The sequence below is a fragment of the Rhamphochromis longiceps genome, linkage group LG3 (assembly GCF_057381845.1).
Source record: "Rhamphochromis longiceps isolate RC_006_pf linkage group LG3, R_longiceps_female_GT1.1, whole genome shotgun sequence".
Classification (NCBI taxonomy): domain Eukaryota; kingdom Metazoa; phylum Chordata; class Actinopteri; order Cichliformes; family Cichlidae; genus Rhamphochromis; species Rhamphochromis longiceps.
Window position 1 is genome coordinate 20,203,419 of NC_140559.1, and position 21,152 is coordinate 20,224,570.

At 41.4% G+C, this 21,152-nt stretch overlaps 2 protein-coding genes and 1 pseudogene across 2 annotated transcripts in view; 1 reads left to right on the top strand and 2 right to left on the bottom strand.

Annotated features, from left to right (window-relative positions):
- Nucleotides 1-21,152, bottom strand: part of LOC146673332 (uncharacterized) — a 193,268-nt gene that overhangs the window by 170,421 nt on the left and 1,695 nt on the right. Inside the window, exons 4-5 of the mRNA XM_085402039.1 lie at nucleotides 19,743-19,802; nucleotides 18,874-19,622 (exon numbers count right to left, since the gene is read on the bottom strand). Of these exons, the coding sequence (XP_085258165.1) occupies nucleotides 19,579-19,622; nucleotides 19,743-19,802 (104 nt within the window). The 3' untranslated portion in view covers nucleotides 18,874-19,578. The remainder of the gene's footprint in view (nucleotides 1-18,873; nucleotides 19,623-19,742; nucleotides 19,803-21,152) is intronic.
- The window catches only part of LOC146673334 (coxsackievirus and adenovirus receptor homolog), a 189,769-nt gene that overhangs the window by 101,073 nt on the left and 67,544 nt on the right, over nucleotides 1-21,152 (bottom strand). The gene's annotated exons all lie outside the window — the stretch shown is intronic.
- On the top strand, nucleotides 14,806-18,394 carry LOC146673341 (uncharacterized; annotated as a pseudogene).

Here is a 21,152-nt window from a genome sequence, read left to right on the forward strand (position 1 = left end):
ACCATAATAGAGTGAAGAGTTGTTTTTAATCTGCTCTTAATCAGCTCCTTTAGTCAGAGACTGAAACACCCTCACTGCAGATCATTCATCCCAACAGCAGTTAGACTCTATAACCTATAACTCCTCAATCCCGATTTCACAAGTCACTGGACATCCACGGTCACCACTTCCTGCATAATGCACCTTCTATGTGTATGAACGTGTGCAGGTATGTATGTATGTATATACATACATACATACGTCTGTGTGTGTGTGTGTGTGTGTGTGTGTGTGTGTGTGTGTGTGTGTGTAGATGTCTATACATAGGAATAGTAATGGTAGAATGTGAGTTTTCACTGTTGAAAGGTCTGAAGGACTCTGTAAAGTCAGCTTTGTGTCTGTGGAGAGCCTTTGAAAATGTCCTCACCTTCAAAATAAGTATTTGATATTCTGATTCATTGAGTCCTCAAGAGTGTTGATATAAAACAGGTGTGTGTGTGTGTTTGCGTGTGAGTCAGTATCCTGGTCAAACTGGTTCAGCAATGAGTGTTTGCTGATCATACAAATGGGCTCTGTTTTGTTTCATATCACATGATCATCATTGGTATGTGCAGCAAAAGTAAAAACACTCAAAGCTTCTTTCCTTCTCCATTTTTATTATTTTTATAAAAGTAGAGCTAAGATAGTTGCTTAGATGTTAACAAGGTGGTAATCTCAGGCTGTCTAATAGCGATAAAACCACATAAAAAATCTCGAAATGGAACATTATTATCTACGCAAACTTAGATTTTACTGACTTTAAAAATCTATATTTTGCAAACACTACTCATACAGAGTATGAGTAGTGTTTGCGCCCCCCGTGATCTTGAAAAGGATAAGCGGAAGTGAATGGATGGATGGAAAACTGCAGCTTCCTTGAATGTAAATGTTTAATATTCAAACACTGAAATGATGACAGAGACTGAGATATGACTTAAAGACATTAGGAAACATGAATAAAAAGCATAGGAGAAGAAATGTGGATAAAACTGTGACCAACAGGAACCATTAAATAGATTCCTTTCTTTGTGCTGACAGTGAGTGACCACCAGAGAAGAAGCCGTCTGTGGTCATCAAGCAGTCAGAAACCACTCTGGATATTAGTCACTGGAAATGAAACAGGAACAGTGCTGGATTCAGGGCTGTGGGAGGAAAGATGCTGAAATGCACCCCGTGGTGGATCGTAGAGACTCGAACTCAAAGACAAATGAAAAATAAATAAACATTAAACTTTTCCTTTATTTGTGTGATGTATATCTGATTCTAATATCTAACGTTAATGAACAGGGTTTGAATCAGATTTAAATAATTTCACTGTGAAAAACCATCAAACTCTGACGTTAAAGGAAACGTTAAGTGTTCTGTGGAGAGCAAAATATTCATGTTTCATTGTAACAACACTGCCACCATGAGGTTAAAGTGAACAATGACAGCTGTGCAGACATGCTCTACTCACTGGAACACAATGATTCAGATGTATGCGTTTTATAAATGGCTGCATTGTGTATAACTGTGGATGAAGATTCCTTTACTTTCACTTGTATTCAGGTTAATCATGAAATAGTCAGTGGAATAAACATGACTGTACTCATGATTGGGCAGTAACACTTCTAATATGAACCTAAGAACAATTTCAACAGCACAGTGAAAATATTTAAAATGTGTTTAATATTTCTGTTGGAAAGATTGTCAACAGTGTGTGAGAGCACCCTTGTGGCGAGAGAGCGCAATTGCATTATTGAGCACGTGAGCTAACCAAATCAAATCAAATCACTTTTATTGTCACATCACATGTGCAGGCACACTGGCACAGCACATGCGAGTGAAATTCTTGTGTGCGAGCCCCACAAGCAACAGAGATGTGCAAACACAACAACACAAACGAGCAAAATACAAGAATGGCCAACCTGAAACTAATAAATATATGTACAATATATAATAGTGTATGCATTTCTGGATGTGTATACTAAATATTTTCCTACGTGTGTGTGTGTGTGTGTGTGTGTGTGCACATTTTTACAAATTAAATAGTAAAAAAAAATAATAATAATAATAATAATAATAATAATAAAATATATAAAATATACAGAGTTGAATATGTGCAAAACAAGTGGCATTTATATACAGTGTGGAGTGCATAATGTTAAAGTTCCAGTAGTGAAGCTGAGGTGTCTATGACGTGTTCAGCAGTCTGATGGCCTGATGGAAGAAGCTGTCTCTCAGTCTGCTGGTACGGGACCGGATGCTGCAGAACCTCCTTCCTGATGGAAGCAGTCTGAACAGTTTATGGCTGGGGTGAGCCACTTTGCACACTGGCTCAACAGAGGATGTCTAGGCATGGTGTGAGTTGTGTGTGTTGCTAAAGAAGTGTGTGTGTTGCTAAAGAAGTGTCTGTAGACATTGATCCCTGCTTGGAAAGGACAGTCTTGAGCCTTTTATGTCATTCAGGCATTTGGTTTATTTATTTATTTTTTTAAAGAAAAATGTGTTGCATCTTTGTTATAATTTTGTATTCTGGTCTGAGGTGCTGGGGGGACCAGTTAGAGACCAACAGCTGGACATCGGTGGTTGGACTGGTGGACTACTTCAGTGAAGAGTAGACGACGTCTGGCTCTGGTTTAAAGTCTGAACACAAACACACACAGTTCAAACAACAGGAAACATGATTACAAGCTTTGAAGTTTAATCAAGACCTCCAATCTCCACCTCTCTGCATCACACTGGACTGAGTTCTGAGCTTGAGTGAGGATGTGGTTTGATCAGCTTAGCTTAGCATGATGAATGAAAACAGCATGAGCAGCTAGCTTGTCTCTGTGCAAAGACAAAGAGCAGCTGTACCTGTTCTGTCATCTTGTTGTGATGGTTGTTTATCCATAACCGATGTCTTCAGTTCTCACTGCTAAGTAGACCACAGCCGAATAAATGTCTAAAAAAAAAAAAAAACTTCAACAAACTGCAACTACACCAGTGCAGGTAAACATGGCAAAACATTTTTACTGTTTCTAATGTTCCATCACGAAACTACATGATTGTGCCAGCCATTGCAAAGGTCAGGTTTTAGTGAAACCAGATTAATTTGAATCTATTTGACTGTTTTTGTGACTTCTCAGTGGAGTTTTTAGATTTTAGATTTTGTCTGTGTTGGACAGAGTACATCTTTCTTTCTGTGAGAAAGAAATGATGGATCATGAACAGGAGGAGCTACATGCCACTGATGTTCTGCTTTAAAAACCACAGCATCTTTGTACAGTTTTTTTTTTTCTCGTCTTAACACCTTTGCTGTGAAACACTGAGTGACCACAAAGAACTGTGGGGTGTTTCTGAGAAAGATGCAGGTGGACGACCACAAAGCTGCCATCTTTTTCCACTGCAGACTGACACTCTTCACCACAGAGCACAAAGCAAATACGTTCTCACAGCATGAACACTTTTATTAGACAAAACAGTAAAAACTGTGGCGAGAACATTCATGTGTTAGATGAACTGTAATCAACAACAGGAAGTTGCTGCTGATGGTTTTACATGAAGAACTTCAAAATAATAAACGATTGTGAACTTTTTAAAAAGACATCGTGTCCATTCATGTTTCTTTTATTTCTCATAGTGAAAATAAATTCATGAGCACCAAAAACCAGACAGCAGATACATGTCAGACTAATCAGAGCTTCTCTAAGCTCCTACTTTTCAATTACAACACTGATAATGTTCTGAGTTCACAACACACCTGACATCTGGACCCAAGGCTGAGTCATTAGTTAAAATAAAATCAAAGCGTCCCTAAAGAAAAATGCTGATCTGTCACATTTGAACCAAATTTCTATTAAATTTTTGACACAATTAAATAAATATTTGTTTCAGCTGTTGACTGACTCTTTTTGGGGCATGGGAATCATAATGTTTTTTATTACAAATTTCCATTCAAGATTCAATTCTCCTTGAGATGTCTTTATTGCTTTACAAGTTTTTTAAATCTCCCTTTTTTTTTAAGTATTGCTGTTGAAAACGTGCTTTACGAAAGTGCGGAGTCAAGGAGGCCATTTACGTGAAAAGGGAAAGACCATCTCTGAATCGAGGAGGGGGCCTAGGGGAAAATCTTTCACCATCTTACAATGCTGTGATGGCAGCCATTCCCCAACTCTCTGTGAATGGTGATAATGGCCATTAATCAATTATTATTGATCAGTGGCTGTGACAATTTGCATATTAATGATCAAGGAACTGACCTCCCAGCCCATTGTTCCTTTTGTGGGCTGGTTTCAGTCAATATGCAAATGTACTGTTTGTAAGATTGAAACCTGCAGTCAGCTGAGACTGAAGGAGTCACCTGGATGAGTGACGAAACGTTTCTCCCACTGAAAACATTTTGTCCAGATGAACAGAATCAACTTTTGGGGATTGCTTGTCAAAATTATTTCCATAAATATATTTACTAAGAATATTTAAAGAATATTAAAGAACTCACGTGCGATGGTGATGAACTTCATAAAGAACAAAATAATAATAACACTACCTCGTCTTTCTTTGACAGATTGTTGTTGATAAACTGATATCTCGATGATGAGATGAGTGAGGAGGTCATCTTCTCCACTTTCTCCTCGATCTGCTGAAACAATGAAAAACAATTCAGTAATATAATTTAAATCTTTAAACAGGGTTTTGACCCCCAAAAATCTCATAATTGTGCTATCTAACCAGATACTTACTCTCATTTTTGTTACTGTGAGATCATTTTATTATCTTGTGCCGTGTTATACCCCTAATTAAAGATTGTGAAATTATTATGTAGTTTTAGTTTGCATTATTCTCCTGACTTAGAAAAAGGTGATAACTATTACATTTATTAAACTGATTTGTATTATTATTGTATTGATTTGTATTACATTAGACTGCTGATTTATTGTAAATGGATGATATTGTTTTATGATGCATTATACTGCTGAGGTATAAGAAATACTGTTTTCAGAGAATCATGGCCTTTTTTGACTGATTAGAAAAGAACAGAACACAGGAAGCCAAGGTCATAACTTAGGCTCACTGAGAGAGAGAAAGAATGTGGATGCTTAGGTATTATGACATTGGACTTTGACGTCATGGTGTAAGGCCAATAACCTCCTCCTCAACACTTCAAAAACCAAAGAACTCATAATAGACTTCAGAAGGAAAAAGGCAGAGATCCAACCACTATTCATAAATGGGGACTGTGTAGAAAGGGTGGCAAGCTTCCGCTTCCTGGGAGTCAATATAGAGGAGAACCTTTCCTGGAGTGTGAACACCTCCGAGCTGCTGAAAAAGGCCCAACAGAGACTGTACTTCCTGAGAATTCTCAGGAGGAATAACATCACACAGAGACTGCTGGTGTCCTTCTACAGAGCCACCATTGAGAGTGTTCTAACTTACTGCATATGCATCTGGTACACTAGCTGCACAGGGGCTCAGAGGAAAGCACTCCAAGGGATCATTAACACCGCCCAAAAGATCACTGGCTGCCCTCTCCCCACACTGGAAGTTCTACACAACGCCCACTGTTTTAAAAAGGCCCAAAACATCATAAAAGACACCTCACATCCTGGCCACTCCCTGTTCGAACTGTTGCCCTCAGGCAGACGGTACAGGGCAATCAGAGCAAGGACTAATAGACTCAAACACAGCTGTTATCCAACTGCAATAACACATCTGAATACTACAAAAAAATGTCCATCACGCCACTCTTGTGTTAATCTATGCACGGTCTGAAGCATGTGTGTGGGAATGTATGTGAATGTTTTACTGTTATATCTTATTAGTATTTTAAGTATTCTATTTTATTTATTGAATTTTATTGTTTTATTTATATTTTGATATTGCTAGGGATGATGCAATGATCGGGGACCATTCTTAATTTCGTTGTTTTCATGACAATGACAATAAAGTTTCTGATTCTGATTCTGATTCTGAGGGGGGCTGAAGCTATAAGAATGTGAGAAACGCTCAGACACTTTGAGAGCAGGCGGACACCCTCCCGTGCTCTCCCCTCCGGATGGTTTATGCTCAAAAGTGTTGTATGGAATAATAAGAATTGTATGGAATAAAGAGATTTTTTGATTGAGCATTTATACACCGAGTGTTGTCCTTCCTTCAGCCCAAAGATCAAAAGAACTGAGAATTTAACATTACCTTGGCCTCCAGTGACACTGTGAGAAATCGTATAGTCATTTTTAACCAGGTTATGTCCATCAATATTAATTTAAATTTCTTCCATTTCCATTTCCTCTCACAGTGATGGTGACATGCACTGAGTGTTTCCTTCTCCTTCACCTTTTTTTTTTCCACTCGCTAAGTGTTTATATATTTCTCTACATTTAATTATTAGCCATTATTAGATTATTATTTGTCCTGTCTTCCTCCCCTCAAACCCTCACATGAGTCTCCCTGAGCCTTGTTTTACTGCTTTTTGACTGTCACTAAAGCTCTGGTTCATGGGGGGGGGGGGGGGGGGGGGGGGGTTATATGATTTTTTTGTCTTTATTCCTTTTTTTTTTTAACTATACAGCTTTTACCAAACAATAGAAAACACCTTGAGGCAACTGGTTTTGCAATTGAACTCAAGTGAATTGAATAAATTTAAGAAACTAGTCAGTGTAAACATAATGCCTGTGAACTTCTGCTGAAATTTAAAAAATGAACAATAATAAAAATTAAATATGTAAACAAATTTGTTACTGTGATCGTAATAAACGTTAATAAACTTTATTCTACTAAATAAACTCATACATGAAATATCAGGAAGTCTGAGTCTCACCTTCAGGTCTTGTGTGAACACATCGTCTCACCAGCAGAACCAGTAACACCAGTAGAACCAAAATACAGATTGATCCAACACATGACAACACAGAGAGAACAGCAGGAGAGGTGGATGTAGGTGGAGGTGTGGTGGTGTGTTCCCCTAAAATAAAGCAAACACAGTCATTAAGTTGTCGTCACATTGTGAATGTTGAAAGCTGCAGAAACACAGACAGGTGAGTGTGTCACCTGTGACAGTGATCCAGCTGGATGGAGACTCTCCATGACCGCTGATGTCACACTTGTAGAGGCCTTCATCAGACCTGGAAACATGCTGGATGGTCATGTGACCTGTAGGCTGCTTCCTGATGAGGGAGCCATCTTTATAGAAAGCAGCTGGGAGGTTGGAGGGAGTGGTCTTTGTTTTACAGAGCAGAGTGACGTCATCTCCCTCCATCACAGGGAGGACAGGACTCTGCAGGATCACTGATCCACCTCAACACAGAGACAAACTACAGCATTTCATCCATTTACACACAGCTTCATCAACACTAACTCCACACACTCAGCTTACCAGTGACTGTCAGGTTAACCATGTTACTGATGGGACCCTCTCTGGACTCACACCAGTAAACTCCACTGTCATGAAGCATCATAGTGATGTTACAGGAAGAACCAGCTGGTTTTCCCCATGTGCTTCCACACTGAGTCCTCTGTTGTTTGCTTGTGTTTCTCCTCAGAGTCCATCCAGCAGAGCTGTCGTCCTCCTCACAGCTCAGAGACACAAAGTCACCTTTAAATAATTGAGAGCTGCTGGGACTCACAGTTAGACGAGCTGTGAGGGTCAAAATGAAAAATTGATCATTTCTTGTGTAGACTTTCACCTGCCATTTGAGAGTATCCATATTCAAGTTGGATTAAGGGTTTACGAGTTTCAGCTACCTAACGTCTGCCACCGTCTTTATTGAGTGACCAAAAAATTAACTAGACAATGATTTATTTATTCATTTCATGGGCAGGTATTGCAATTCCATTATGTCATTATCAGTTAAGTTATTATCAGTTAAGATATGAGGCCTTGAGTTGATTTGAGTTGTTGTGCTTGCATTTAGAAGATTTTGCTGTGGGCCAACAACATGCAGTTAAAGCGGCTCTCAATGCAGGTGAATCAAGACACCCTTAAGCTGCAGAAGGAAAAAACATAAAAACATCTGAGAAATTGCCTTCGTGAACTAGGCAATGCGAAAAGACCTGGATATCCATGGAAGACAACAGTGGTGAATGGCCGCATAATTTCAGTACTGATGAGAAACAATCCTTAGTAGCCAACTGAGGGAACAATGCATTTTCTACCATTCTCTTTATGTCTACCATTACAACTAAACTGCATGAAAGTAAATCCACAGGGTTCACTGAAAGGTGCAAGCCACTCATGAGCCTCAAGTATAGGAAGACTAGATTCAACTTTAGTAAATTAAAAAAAAATCATCTAAAAAAAGTTGTAAAAACGTACTTTAGCCTGATGAAACCAAGATCAACCTCTACCATAATGATCCAAAGCGTAGTGTGATGGCTTGGGAGTGCATGGGTGACAGTGACACAGGATTAACATTTATGGACCTCCTCATCCTTTATTTCATCAGTTTTATATGTGAGATCCATTGTGAAGCATGAACCCAATCAGGTCATATCAGTGAGCATTTGTCAGGTTTAAACTGTGACAGAAGAAGGTTACTGACCTTGGTTTGTTGTGCAGCTCAGCAGTGAGATCAGAACTAAAGAGAAATGACACTCAGGTTGGTTTGAGGTGAACATAAAGAACAACTCAACACAAACAGCTGACAAACAAAGAAATGACATTGACATTATTTAGTCATGAGTTTGAGTGCTTCTGAGTTTTGTGTCTATGTTTGCAGATCTTAGTTCCTTGTTTGCTGATGTTAATCTGAGTCTGGTCTCTGTGCATCTCCTGTGTTAAGTCAGTCTCGTCTCTTGTGTTAGTGTTTATTTCTTTATGCTTGTGTCTTATTGTGTTCAGTTTTTTCTTCCTCTTGTCTAGTAACTTAGCTTCGGTTCACCTGTGCCTCATTTTCACCAGCTGTGGCCTTTCTCTCTAATTGCCTCATGTTTTTATTTAAGCCCTCAGTTTTCTTCAGTTCCTGACCACCTGCAATCTGTGTGCTCTCCTGCTTGTCTGTTAGGCAGTTCAAGCACTCTTAATTCTTATTCTCATGTATATATCTCATGTATATCTCATGCACATATCTTTCTACGTAGCACTTTTAATTCTTATTCCTACTTTTATTTTTTCATGTCTATTTAAGTGCTATTTATGACACTATGTTTGCACTGAAGCACCGCAGCAATTTCCTAATGTTGTAAACCTGCTCAACATTTGGCAATAAACCCCTTTCTGATTCTGATTCTGATGTTAGTTTTTTCTCTCCCCAGTCAGCCAAAATTCCAATGATTATGTTTTGTTTAAAGAAAACATTTTCACATTTTCACATGAGTCTTTCTGCCCACTTCTGGATTTGGCTCATTTGGCTCACACTTTGCCTGCATCACAAACACACTAACCACTGCACCTCTCCGCTACCTGTGCTGTTAAAACTAATTTAAATAACATTTTTATAGTGTTTTAATCAACATTTCTGGAGGAACTTACTGACATAAGTATTTACAGAGAGTGGACTCAGCTTTTACTGTGATCATTATGTACATGCTGAGTATATACTTTACAAATTATCTACTACTTAAACGTATTCAAACAGTTTGGCATCTCCATCTGCTATCCCAATTTTTATCTAAAAAGCAGCTCTTACTGTGGTCACTCATGTACACTGACTACTCCGAGTATATACAAATGTTCACTATAATAACCCAGTGAAGTCATGTGTCCACTGTGCAGCTGTGTTGATATAATGAGTGAATGATTTGATCTTTTCACTGCCTGCTGTGTTTCCTCGACTCCTGAGCAAAGATAAAGAGTCAGTTCAGACCTGCAGTTGGTCCTTGTGGTGTTTGAACTTGAATTCAGCTTGATTTGTTTTTCATGTCTTCTCCTCCATCATCAGTTATCAGGAGAGCAGACAGTCAAAGTACAAGAATTCAAACAAACACAGAGATTCTACTTACAGAGCAGACACAGCACAGATGTTTCCTTCATCGTCCTTCTCACTCATTTGAGCTTTTTGTCATTTCTCTCACTGACACCAAGTAAAGCCTGCCCTCTTCCTCTGAGCACCAGCTTTTCTATTGGTTCAAAGAAAGTCGTGAGGGGCTCACTTTTTTCTTTGTGATATGATGTTGCTTGAAAAAGTTATTTTGAAATCTAACTACAATCACACTATAATCCCTTTAAAAAAATTAACTATTGTTTTAATATGATCCAGTATTTTCTATAAACATCTTTATATAAAAATCTGAGGAATAAGATGTCCTCTGTTCTCAGTGATCTGTAGATTGGTTGATAATCAGATCCATTTCCATGTAGTGGACGTCCCCCTCAGTGAGAGAGGCTGAAACACAGGAATCAAACCAGGGTCGCTGCTGTTATGGAGCTGAACTGGAGCCATTCAGACACTGAGGCCCTCTGAAAATATTTTAATTACAGGTGTCCAAAGACACACTGGTTTACTTTTTTACAGACATACAGTGGGGCAAAAAAGTATTTAGTCAGCCACCGATTGTGTAAGTTCCCCCACTTAAAATGATGACAGAGGTCAGTAATTTGCACCAGAGGTACACTTCAACTGTGAGAGACAGAATGTGAAAAAAAAATCCATGAATCCACATGGTAGGATTTGTACAGAATTTATTCGTAAATCAGGGTGGAAAATAAGTATTTGGTCACCTCAAACAAGGAAAATCTCTGGCTCTCACAGACCTGTAACGTCTTCTGTAAGAAGCTTTTCTGTCCCCCACTCGTTACCTGTATGAATGGCACCTGTTTGAACTCATCATCTGTATAAAAGACACCCGTCCACAGCCTCAAACCGTCAGACTCCAAACTCCGCCATGGCCAAGACCAAAGAGCTTTCGAAGGACACCAGGAAAAGTATTGTAGACCTGCACCAGACTGGGAAGAGTGAATCTACAATAGGCAAGCAGCTTGGTGTGAAAAAATCTACTGTGGGAGCAATCATCAGAAAATGGAAGACATACAAGACCACTGATAATCTCCCTCGATCTGGGGCTCCACGCAAGATCTCATCCCGTGGGGTCAAAATGATCATGAGAACGGTGAGCAAAGATCCCAGAACCACACGGGGGGACCTGGTGAATGACCTGCAGAGAGCTGGGACCAAAGTAACAAAGGTCACCATCAGTAACACACTACAACGGCAGGGAATCAAATCCCGCAGTGCCAGACGTGTTCCGCTGCTGAAGCCAGTGCATGTCCAGGCCCGTCTGAAGTTTGCCAGAGAGCACATGGATGATACAGCAGAGGATTGGGAGAATATCATGTGGTCAGATGAAACCAAAGTAGAACTTTTTGGTATAAACTCAACTCGTCGTGTTTGGAGGACGAAGAATACTGAGTTGCATCCCAAGAACACCATACCTACTGTGAAGCATGGGGGTGGAAACATCATGCTATGGGGCTGTTTTTCTGCCAAGGGGACAGGACGACTGATCCGTGTTAAGGACAGAATGAATGGGGCCATGTATCGTGAGATTTTGAGCCAAAACCTCCTTCCATCAGTGAGAACTTTGAAGATGAAACGAGGCTGGGTCTTCCAACATGACAATGATGCAAAACACACCGCCCGGGCAACAAAGGAGTGGCTCTGTAAGAAGCATTTGAAAGTCCTGGAGTGGCCTAGCCAGTCTCCAGACCTCAACCCCATAGAAAATCTGTGGCGGGAGTTGAAAGTCCGTGTTGCTCGGCGACAGCCCCAAAACATCACTGCTCTCGAGAAGATCTGCATGGAGGAATGGGCCAAAATACCAGCTACTGTGTGTGCAAACCTGGTAAAGACCTATAGTAAACGTTTGACCTCTGTTATTGCCAACAAAGGTTATGTTACAAAGTATTGAGTTGTATTTTTGTTATTGACCAAATACTTATTTTCCACCCTGATTTACGAATAAATTCTTTACAAATCCTACCATGTGGATTCATGGATTTTTTTTTTCACATTCTGTCTCTCACAGTTGAAGTGTACCTCTGGTGCAAATTACTGAACTCTGTCATCATTTTAGGTGGGGGAACTTGTACAATCGGTGGCTGACTAAATACTTTTTTGCCCCACTGTATGTCTTCCCCCAACTGTTAGCAGCACTTCAAATGAGCCATAATGCGCAAAGGGGCACAATTTGTCATGGCTATATCGAGACTCTCTCTCCACTCCATTATATATTCCATATGTATAGGGGTAACTCTGTAAGACACCCCGTGAGGAAACAGTGCAACCGAACCCAGAGTCAATGTATCAACGAACTATTTACAAATGTACGTATATCCACGCCACCCCGGCCAGGGCCTTGCCAGACGCAAGGCCGAGTCGGAGGCATCAGTCTGCAAGACTGGCCTGAACCGGCCCTGCAAGACGCAAATACTGCAACCGATCGGATGCTTTCGGTCAGCCTGCAATACGCCAGGCAGACCAGGGAACGACAGTTACCACCGATGGGCACCCAGCACCCGCTTCCCAAAGAGGGGCTGGCTGCCACGTTCAAGTGGTAAAACCACGTAAAAGTGGTGGCTGAGGACCACGTGGCGACCACACAAAATGAGGAGAGGGAGGCATCTGTCCACAAGGCCCAAAAAGTGGCCACCCCACGTGTTGAGTGTGCTCACACACCCGAGGGGAGAGGGATTGCTGCCAAGGAGTAAGCCTGGCGGATGGCCTCTACAGCCCAACGGGACAACTAGGACTTGGACAGGGGCCTGCCCAGGATCCTGGGATGGAACGAGACAAACAGTTGGTCCGTGGTCCGAATTGGCTGAGTACGTACAACGTACAGCACCAGTGCTTGTACGGGGCACAGGGCCCAGAGACGCTGCGCCTCCTCCCAGTCCAAACCTTCTGTGGGAGCTGACCGCAGCTCAACTGACTGGGGAAGGTGGAAATCCGAGAGGACTTACGGCAAGAAGGTAGGGTTTGGCCAGAGGACCACCCTCTGGCAGCCACCTGCAGCATTCACCATGGACCGACAGCGGAGCTCACTAATTTTTCTGGCGATGAAGAAAGGCGGTCTTGAGCAGCAGCCACTTCAACTCTGCTTTTTCCAGAGGCTCGAAGGGAGGGCGCTGGAGGGCATGAAGGACCTCCAGCGCCCGGGGGGAATGGGGACCCTGGCATATGATCTGGGCACCCCTCAAGAACCACGAAATCAAAGCAGTGTCGGTGTCGCTGAGTGCTGAGCGACCAAGACAAATAGCCTTAATCGCAGCCACCAGCCCACGCAGGGTAACAGCGACTCTGCCTGCCTCTAGCTGGGACTCCAACTGCAGCATTCAGGCCCATGAGGCGGAGACACAGGCCCCAGTTCACCCAAGAGTGGAGGCTGAAGTGGTCCAGGCACACCCTGAAGACCCGCTACCGTTCTGCTGTGAGGGACACTAAGCCCCTGACGGAGTCCAGGTACATGCCTAGAAAGGTAGTACTCTGAGGTGGTTCCAACCAGCACTTCTTGGGATTCAGGCAGAGCCCCAGAGCCTGAACATGGGAGACCAGAAGGGCAACATGGCTGCGGCACTGTTCTATTGAGGAGGCGCAGACCAGCCTGTCGTCCAAGATCCTGAGGCCCCGCAGCCTCATAGGAGCGAGGGCGGTGTGCACACACCTGGTGAAGGTTCGGAGTGCCAGGGAGATGCCAAAGAGGCAGGCGCGGAACTCGAAGATCTGCTCTCGAACCCGAATCTGAGGACCATCAACATCTTGCACTTCAGGGGCCAGAGATAACAATTGAGGCCCCTGTTGTCCAGAATGGGACAAAGACCCCCGTCCTGCTTGGCGACCAGTAAGTAGTGGGAGAAAACCCCCACTTTGCGGTCCCCAACGTCCACCTCCTGTATGGCCCCCTTTGCCAGAAGCATCACCAGTTCCTCCCGCAGCACCAGGGCCTGCTTCGGGTTGCTCACAGGGTTAAAGGTCGGGACATTATGTTACTGTCAACTGCAGGCGATAACCCTGGGTCATAGTGGAAACCACCCAAGGGTCCGCCCCCAGGGCTGACCAGGCCACCCTGCACTGCTCTGTGGATAGGGCTGGGTGGCCTGGCACCAAGAGATGTCAGGAGGGAGGGGTGGCTGGAGGACTGAGAGACTCCACATCCTCCCTGCCTGCCCTGGGCGTGACTGCCGCGTCTATGAAACCTACTAAGCAGTGCCGTGAGTCTCTGTAGCCTGCTGCAGGAGCCAGGCCGCACCTTGGTCGAACATGGCTGAAGGGTCAACCAACAGTCTCATAAGGCAGTCCCGGTCGTCCGACATGGAGCCAGGACTGAGACAGCCACAGGTGGCGGCGTACTACCCAGAATCAGCCTAAAGTGCAGCCCATAGCAGTGGCCTGCTCTTTCATAAGCGAGGCTAGTTGAGAGGAGGCAGACAGAAGCTCCCCTACGCCGTCTAGGTCCCCCAAACTAGCCTGCAACTGGCGGGCCAAGTGTCGTACACGAAGCAAAAAAAATGGCTGTCAAATTGGAGAGGCAGGCCTGCGTTACCATTGCCCTGTGCAACTTAGTCAACAGGACATCCCTCATTGTTAGGGCATGCAGGCCGCCCCAGGAGGGAGCCCGAAATGGCAACCAGAGGGTTCAGGGGCAGATCCACCAGGGAAAAGTGCCACAGTCAATCTGCTCTTGGCCATGCAGAGCAGCAAACCACTTACAGACAGGGGACCAGTGATGCAGGGCTGTAGGGGATCAAACTGCCTGCATACCAGGTCCTGAAAATCAGGAAGCAGTGGCACCTGCAAGAGGTGGCGCTGAGGCTGTGTGGCATCATCAAACATAGAAGGTACTTAGACGGGTTATCCTTAAATCTAATGGGAGGTTGAGAGTGCCCATTGTACATGCATGGGGGGTGTGGCAGAGAAGTGTGTACATGTGGCAGCTCTCCTGTACAAAATTTACACTGCAGTGCGTCTACGAGGGAACATCACACATACAGATGTCCAGGCTTACTGGATAATGCCCTCAAATATGAAGAAAGTGCAAGGAGTCCCAGGCCATGCAATCAACTACACCACCAGTACAGCAAGGAAAAGGGCACTCGACCAGTCCATTAGTGAAGGACAAAGTGAGTGTTCTGTACCCAGAATCTGGACGCATACTGGTTGCAGTTTGCTAAAACAAAGAACACTGACTGAGTTAAAACCTCCCACTGATCTTATGCATGCACAATGGTCGGGGCTCTGTTCTGTTATTAAGGAATTCCGCCACTTATATGCAGACCCTGTCCAGCCTTGTGTCCTCCCCAAAACACTTACATGTCTCCATGAAAACAAGGGGACGCAACAAATATGACTTTTGGCACACAGCACAGGCAGGAAGAATCACTGTGCCAAACATACATTTGTTATGTTATGTCTGCCTCCAATGCCACTCCTGCGTTATCAACTGTGAAGAAAGTGTGCTACCCACAAAAACTGTCACATCAGCTCTCAGACACTGAACCACAACAAATCAAATGGGGAAAAGAAAATGAAGACAGAGCTACAGAATGGTATACCTCACAGAGTAAGCTGCAGCACAGAGAGCTTAAAGTGGAGAAGTGTGGTTTCATCATCGACCACTGATGCTCTCATTAACTGTGAATGTTGTGGAAAAGGCAACAATCTCCTGCAGGCCTGTGAAGATGACAAGTTCTGTCTGAGGCTAACTGATGGAACAGTGGATTTGAAACAGACACGCATCTACTACAAGCAGGTCCAAACCAGATTTTTGTTACAAAGTCACACTTTTGTGACTTAGTTGTGTGGACAACCAAAGCTTTTGTAATTACATGTGTGATGCCAGATGTAAACATGTGGGGTAAAGGTTTAGCAGTGGCTCAGAATTTCCGTGGATGGTGCAATGACAATCAAAAAGAGAGAGAGAAAAAAAGCTTGCTAAGAAAACTGAGGCAGTATTCCAGTTACACCCGTTTAGACAGAACTCTAATGTTGCAGGTTTGTTTTAAGATTTTTGGTTCAGTGTCACGTTAGGGTGGACCCATCTTCCTGTACTCTGCACTTCATGTTTTATTTTACCCGTTTTTCTATCACTCACTGTGAATTAGTAGATCAGGTTTAAAATACTACCAATGTAATTCACAACATACATACTTTGGCGTATCTATTTTCTGATTTATTTTATTTTATAGCTGTCGTTAAAATGTTTTCTTTATCTCCTGTACAGGCCAACGCAATCTATTTGTCTTTTCAGGTTGTAGTATTACACAACATGTTCAGATCCAATAGAAATAAAATAAGTGTTTCATAATTTATTAAATTGTCTTTATTTATAACTTGCATTATTTTCTCATTTTATTATAGAAGCTTACAAGAAAGAGGCAAAATTGTATTCCGTTGTGCTTTATTAGCTGCTTCGGGGAAAAACAAAACAAACAAACAATGCAAAAAAACAAAAACATTTCAAAACAAAGTGGAAAACAGTTCATCAATTGATATTTAATTGTGTGCCTACTTTTGTAAGTGGAATATGTCTCTGCCTTAGCGCGTAAATTTTGTGTTCTCTCTATAAAAACTTCAAAATAGTCAATAACTGTCACACGGTCACCAAACATCTCAACATACTGGTGTGGCACACTGGCCCGTATGCAATGTATTTTAGCCCAGTGCACCAATGGGCTGAGGTGAGCATACAGTAAATTTACAGTAATGTTAAACACAGTGGTTTTAGTTTAAGCTAAAATCAAAGAGATGTGCAACATGTTCAAGTGGAAGGTTTAGTCTTAAACGCATCAAAGTCAACAAGAGCATCTGAAAATGAGATTTTTCTGTGAGTATCTGGTAAGATGGGGCTAATTTGTTATAGCACGCCCATTAGTAAAGCAAGAGATGGCAGCCCTGTGTTACTACCCGGCTCAAAAGCCGAAACATAAAAAAAGGAGATGAATACCAGAGTGTTAGTGAGAAGAGGTTTTATCTTAAAATGAAATACCAGGTTGGCTAAAATGACTGGTACCACCAAGGCAAAGACAAGTGAACTCCCAGGAAGCTTGCCTCAGGTAAGTTTTTATCCACACCTGACTAGGTGTGACCAATTAGCACCAGCTGAAAACATTGAGGAGATTAGGGGCTGCAGAGGGACGAAACTCCTGTGTAGGTCTTCACTTTAGAGTTGTCTTTCAGGAAGTCCTTGTCTAATTATTTTTTGGACAGTTCTTGTTTCAATTTTTGTTTTTCCTTTTGTTTTTCTCTGTGAATAAAACACAGAATTGTTAGCAAAGTAATATAATTTATTTTGTGTGTTGAAATCCAGTTTAAATTAATAAAATGTTTCCAAGATAAAACTTTCAAATGGATCAAATTTGACTGACAAAAAAAATACGAGTGTGATACTGAGAATAAACTAGAGATGGAACGATACCATTTTTTTATGACTATACCGATATCATAAATTTGGACATCTGCCTATATAGTGTATTTTAAAATTAATAAAACTGTTTGGTTTTTTTTTTATATCTTGTTGCATTTTGTATTAGGTCATACTCAAATTTAAAAAGACCAAACACTTTAAAATGCAAAGAATACACAGCACCCAAAATATTGAACAGTTCAACAATGCTGATCTTTTTATTTAAACATTTAGCAGAACTTCAAATCTAAGTACTTAAACTAATATCCATCCATCCATTCGCTTCCGCTTATCCTTTTTCAGGGTCGCGGGGGGCGCTGGAGCCTATCCCAGCTGTCATAGGGCGAGAGGCGGGGTACACCCTGGACAGGTCGCCAGTCTGTCGCAGGGCTAACACACAGGGACAGACAACCATTCGCACATTCACACATATTCACACCTAGTGACAATTTGGGTTATCCAATTAACCTATCCCCACTTAAACTAATATTCAAAAATAATTTAAAATGCAATTTTATGCAGATTTCAAAAGCTCTTTTGTTCTGAAAAAAGAAGTGCAATATCAGGACAAAATAATCTTTATATTCCACAACTTAAAATGGACCCTTTCATACTTGAAGCTACATGTAAAGAGACATCCAGAGTGGAAATAAGTGCAAATGAAAGCAAACATGGCTTCATGACACTCATCTGTTATCAAGATGAATGTCAGTAAGCTGTTTCTATCACATTTAACCTGATGCTGAATGTTATGTCATTTCCATACAAACCTTAACACAAGTATGAAAGTTTTGTTTGTTTTTTAAAGTAAAACTTGAGTCTATCTTTTGTATGGTCAGACTTAGCAGTGACAACGCACAGACGTCCGAGCTCCATATATCGGTTGTTAAGCTTAATGCAAGATCACTTTGCAAACATTCAAAAATGAACTGACTCACTTGCTTTACTTCTCTGCGATAGCTCAGAGATAGCTCATGCCGGTTTGGCTCCAGATGCTTTCAGTGTGAAGCAACTCTACAATGCCGACAGGCCTCATACACAACAGCCACTCTACTGTGTGACACATACTGCTCCTTCATGCTAAGGTCACAACCTGGGTTACGCCATGTTGCAAGTTTTGTGAAGTGCTTTTGTGACATTTAATGGATCGGGTTACATTTTTTATTTCTCCTCGATATCCAATAAAGTAATTTAGGTCAGGATCGATACCAATACTGTATCCGATCGGTCCATCCCTAGAACAAACAAGTCAAACCTGCTCAGTTCCTGTTTTATTTCTCTAAAGTGAAAGATGAAAACATTTTGTCTTTAAATTATATCTGTATAACTGTAATACTTGGACTTAACAGTAGATGGCTGCAGACTCTAAATGGATGTTTTGGCTATGTTAGGCTTCAGAGTAGTTTAGCCCAAGAGCTGGGACACATGAATCAGCCTGACTGATCATGCGTGTAAATTATCGGACACCAAACGCTTTCAGCTCTTTGCTGAGGTGGTAAGAACATGAGATCTTCTTAATGTTTTTTTGTTTTTAAAGTGTCTTCATTGTGTTGTAGTTTACACCAGGGGTAGAAAACTCCAAAGCTTTGCCCTGGGTCAACACACCTGAATCAAATGATTAGTTCAGGCATCTGGAGAACTTCAAGACATGTTGAGGAGGTGATTTAGCCATTTAAATCAGCTGTGTTGGATCAGGGACACATCTAAAACCTGCAGGACACCGGCCCTCGAGGCCTGGAGTTCCCCCACCCCTGGTTTACACCATTCTCTAACTGTTAGAGAATGGTGTAACAAATACATCCCCAGTTCAATCTCAGAAGGAGACACAAATCCCTTTGCTCTTTGGTTTTTGGATGATATAAAAATGCCAGCCCTTTAGTCTCAAACATGCACATCCTGGAATGAAGCTGTTCTGTTTTCAGCCACTGAATGATTGTAAGAAGGACATATCAGTTAGCCACAAACAAATAAGTCAAATTTTCCATTTGATATCTTTTCCAAGCACACACATGAGAAAACACATGACAATATTACTGCTGAAGAGTAACTAAATGAGTGTGATAAGAATGAGAACAAACGCCATCAAACATGAATAAATTAAACATAAGAACAGTCAAGGACATGAATCATATTAGTAGAGGATAAAATTTGAAAACTCAAGTTAAAAATACATTGTGAGCATGCAGGTCTAATTCAGTGAGAACGACAGGAAGAGGGAACGGACCAGTTAGGGACCAGCAGCTGGACGTCAGTGGTTGGACTGGTGGACTACTTCACTGAAGAGTAGACGACGTCTGGCTCTGGTTTAAAGTCTGAACACAAACACAGTTCAAACAGCATTACAGTTTTCTCTCTGACAGAAAGGAGATATTCTGTGCTTAAGTCATGATGTGGTTAGAATAACTCTGTACAAAGGTACAGAGCAGCTGTACCTTTTATTCTTTGCCCAGCAGTGACATCTTGTGTTGTATCGAGTGCAGGTGGATCATTCTCTGCACAATAAAACAAAGAAATGAATAAAGGGACAAAAACATAACATAACCATACTACTTTTGTTTAGAGATTAATAAGGAATTTTTATAAATAGCAACAATTTTCAAGCTTTGTCCTTTTAAAAACAAAACAAAAAAACATCCCCTCTGCTGTGAAACTGTGGTTACCACATGAAACTGGGGATGTTTGTGTGAAAAAAGAAAGAAAGCAGATGTCAGTTTCTTTCAGTTCTAACCAAAATTTCTCCACAGGGCACAAATGAAACCTGTTCTCAAATACAAAACAATTGTTACACAAACCAGACAAGACCGTGGTGAGAAATGTCACGACCTCAGAGAACAGTCATCTGGAATCAATAACAGGAAGTTGCTGCTGAGGGTTTTTTAGACAGAATTTTACAGAAGTGGGAAGTTGTTGGTCTTTTAGTCCTTTGTGTATTAGAGAAACAACTGTGTAGGTATATTGTGTGTACCAAACCCAGACACATCTGGGATTAATCTGAGCTGCTTCTAAATTTACTGCTCAGTTATGACAATGGCAGAATTCACAACACATCTGACATCTGGCCTATGTGAGGCAGACCTGTGACTGCTGCAACGTGGGAGATATTGATTGGTACAGCTGCTGCGTTAGCTTTGCTCCAACTCACTGACAGGAAAGACAGAGATGGGAAGCACTTCACATTTAAAGGGAAGGACCAAAGGGTGATAACTGTTTTGCAAAAAGGAAATGCAAACAATGTTACTGTAAGAAAATACTTCCAGTTTAGTGAAGCACATAAAGGACTGGCATCCAAAAATAAGTTCATTAAGTTTCAGTTCACAGTAAAATTCAAAGTATTATCCTTCTCACATTTTCTTGAAATCTCATTATTAGTTTGTTTGAGAGAACCAGAGCTTTTCGAAAGGGTAATTTCTTTTCAATGACTAAAAAAAAAATTCCTATGGTATGGTAATGTAACATAAGTTGGCCACTCAGCAAACATCTTAACATTTCAGTCTTTGTCCCGGAACCAAATATATTGTTAAAATTTTAAATAAATGACCAGCAACCTTGTTAGTGTTAAAACTAGTTAGTGTTTTGTTTTTTTTTTGTTTTTTTTTAAAAAAAAGGAGTTTATGTTTAAATACGTTGGATGATCATTTTGTTTTTCTGTGTTGAGACTAAAGTAATTCCACTGGTATTAGTACCACCTACAATATCTCTGGTATCAGGACTCCTTAAGTGGATTTTTAAAAACAAAACAAAAAACAACTCACCTGTTTAAACTGTATTAAAACTTAAAGTTTGCATTCATAGGGGCGTGGCCTCTTTGACTTACAGGTGGATGGAGAAACTGTTATTAGCTG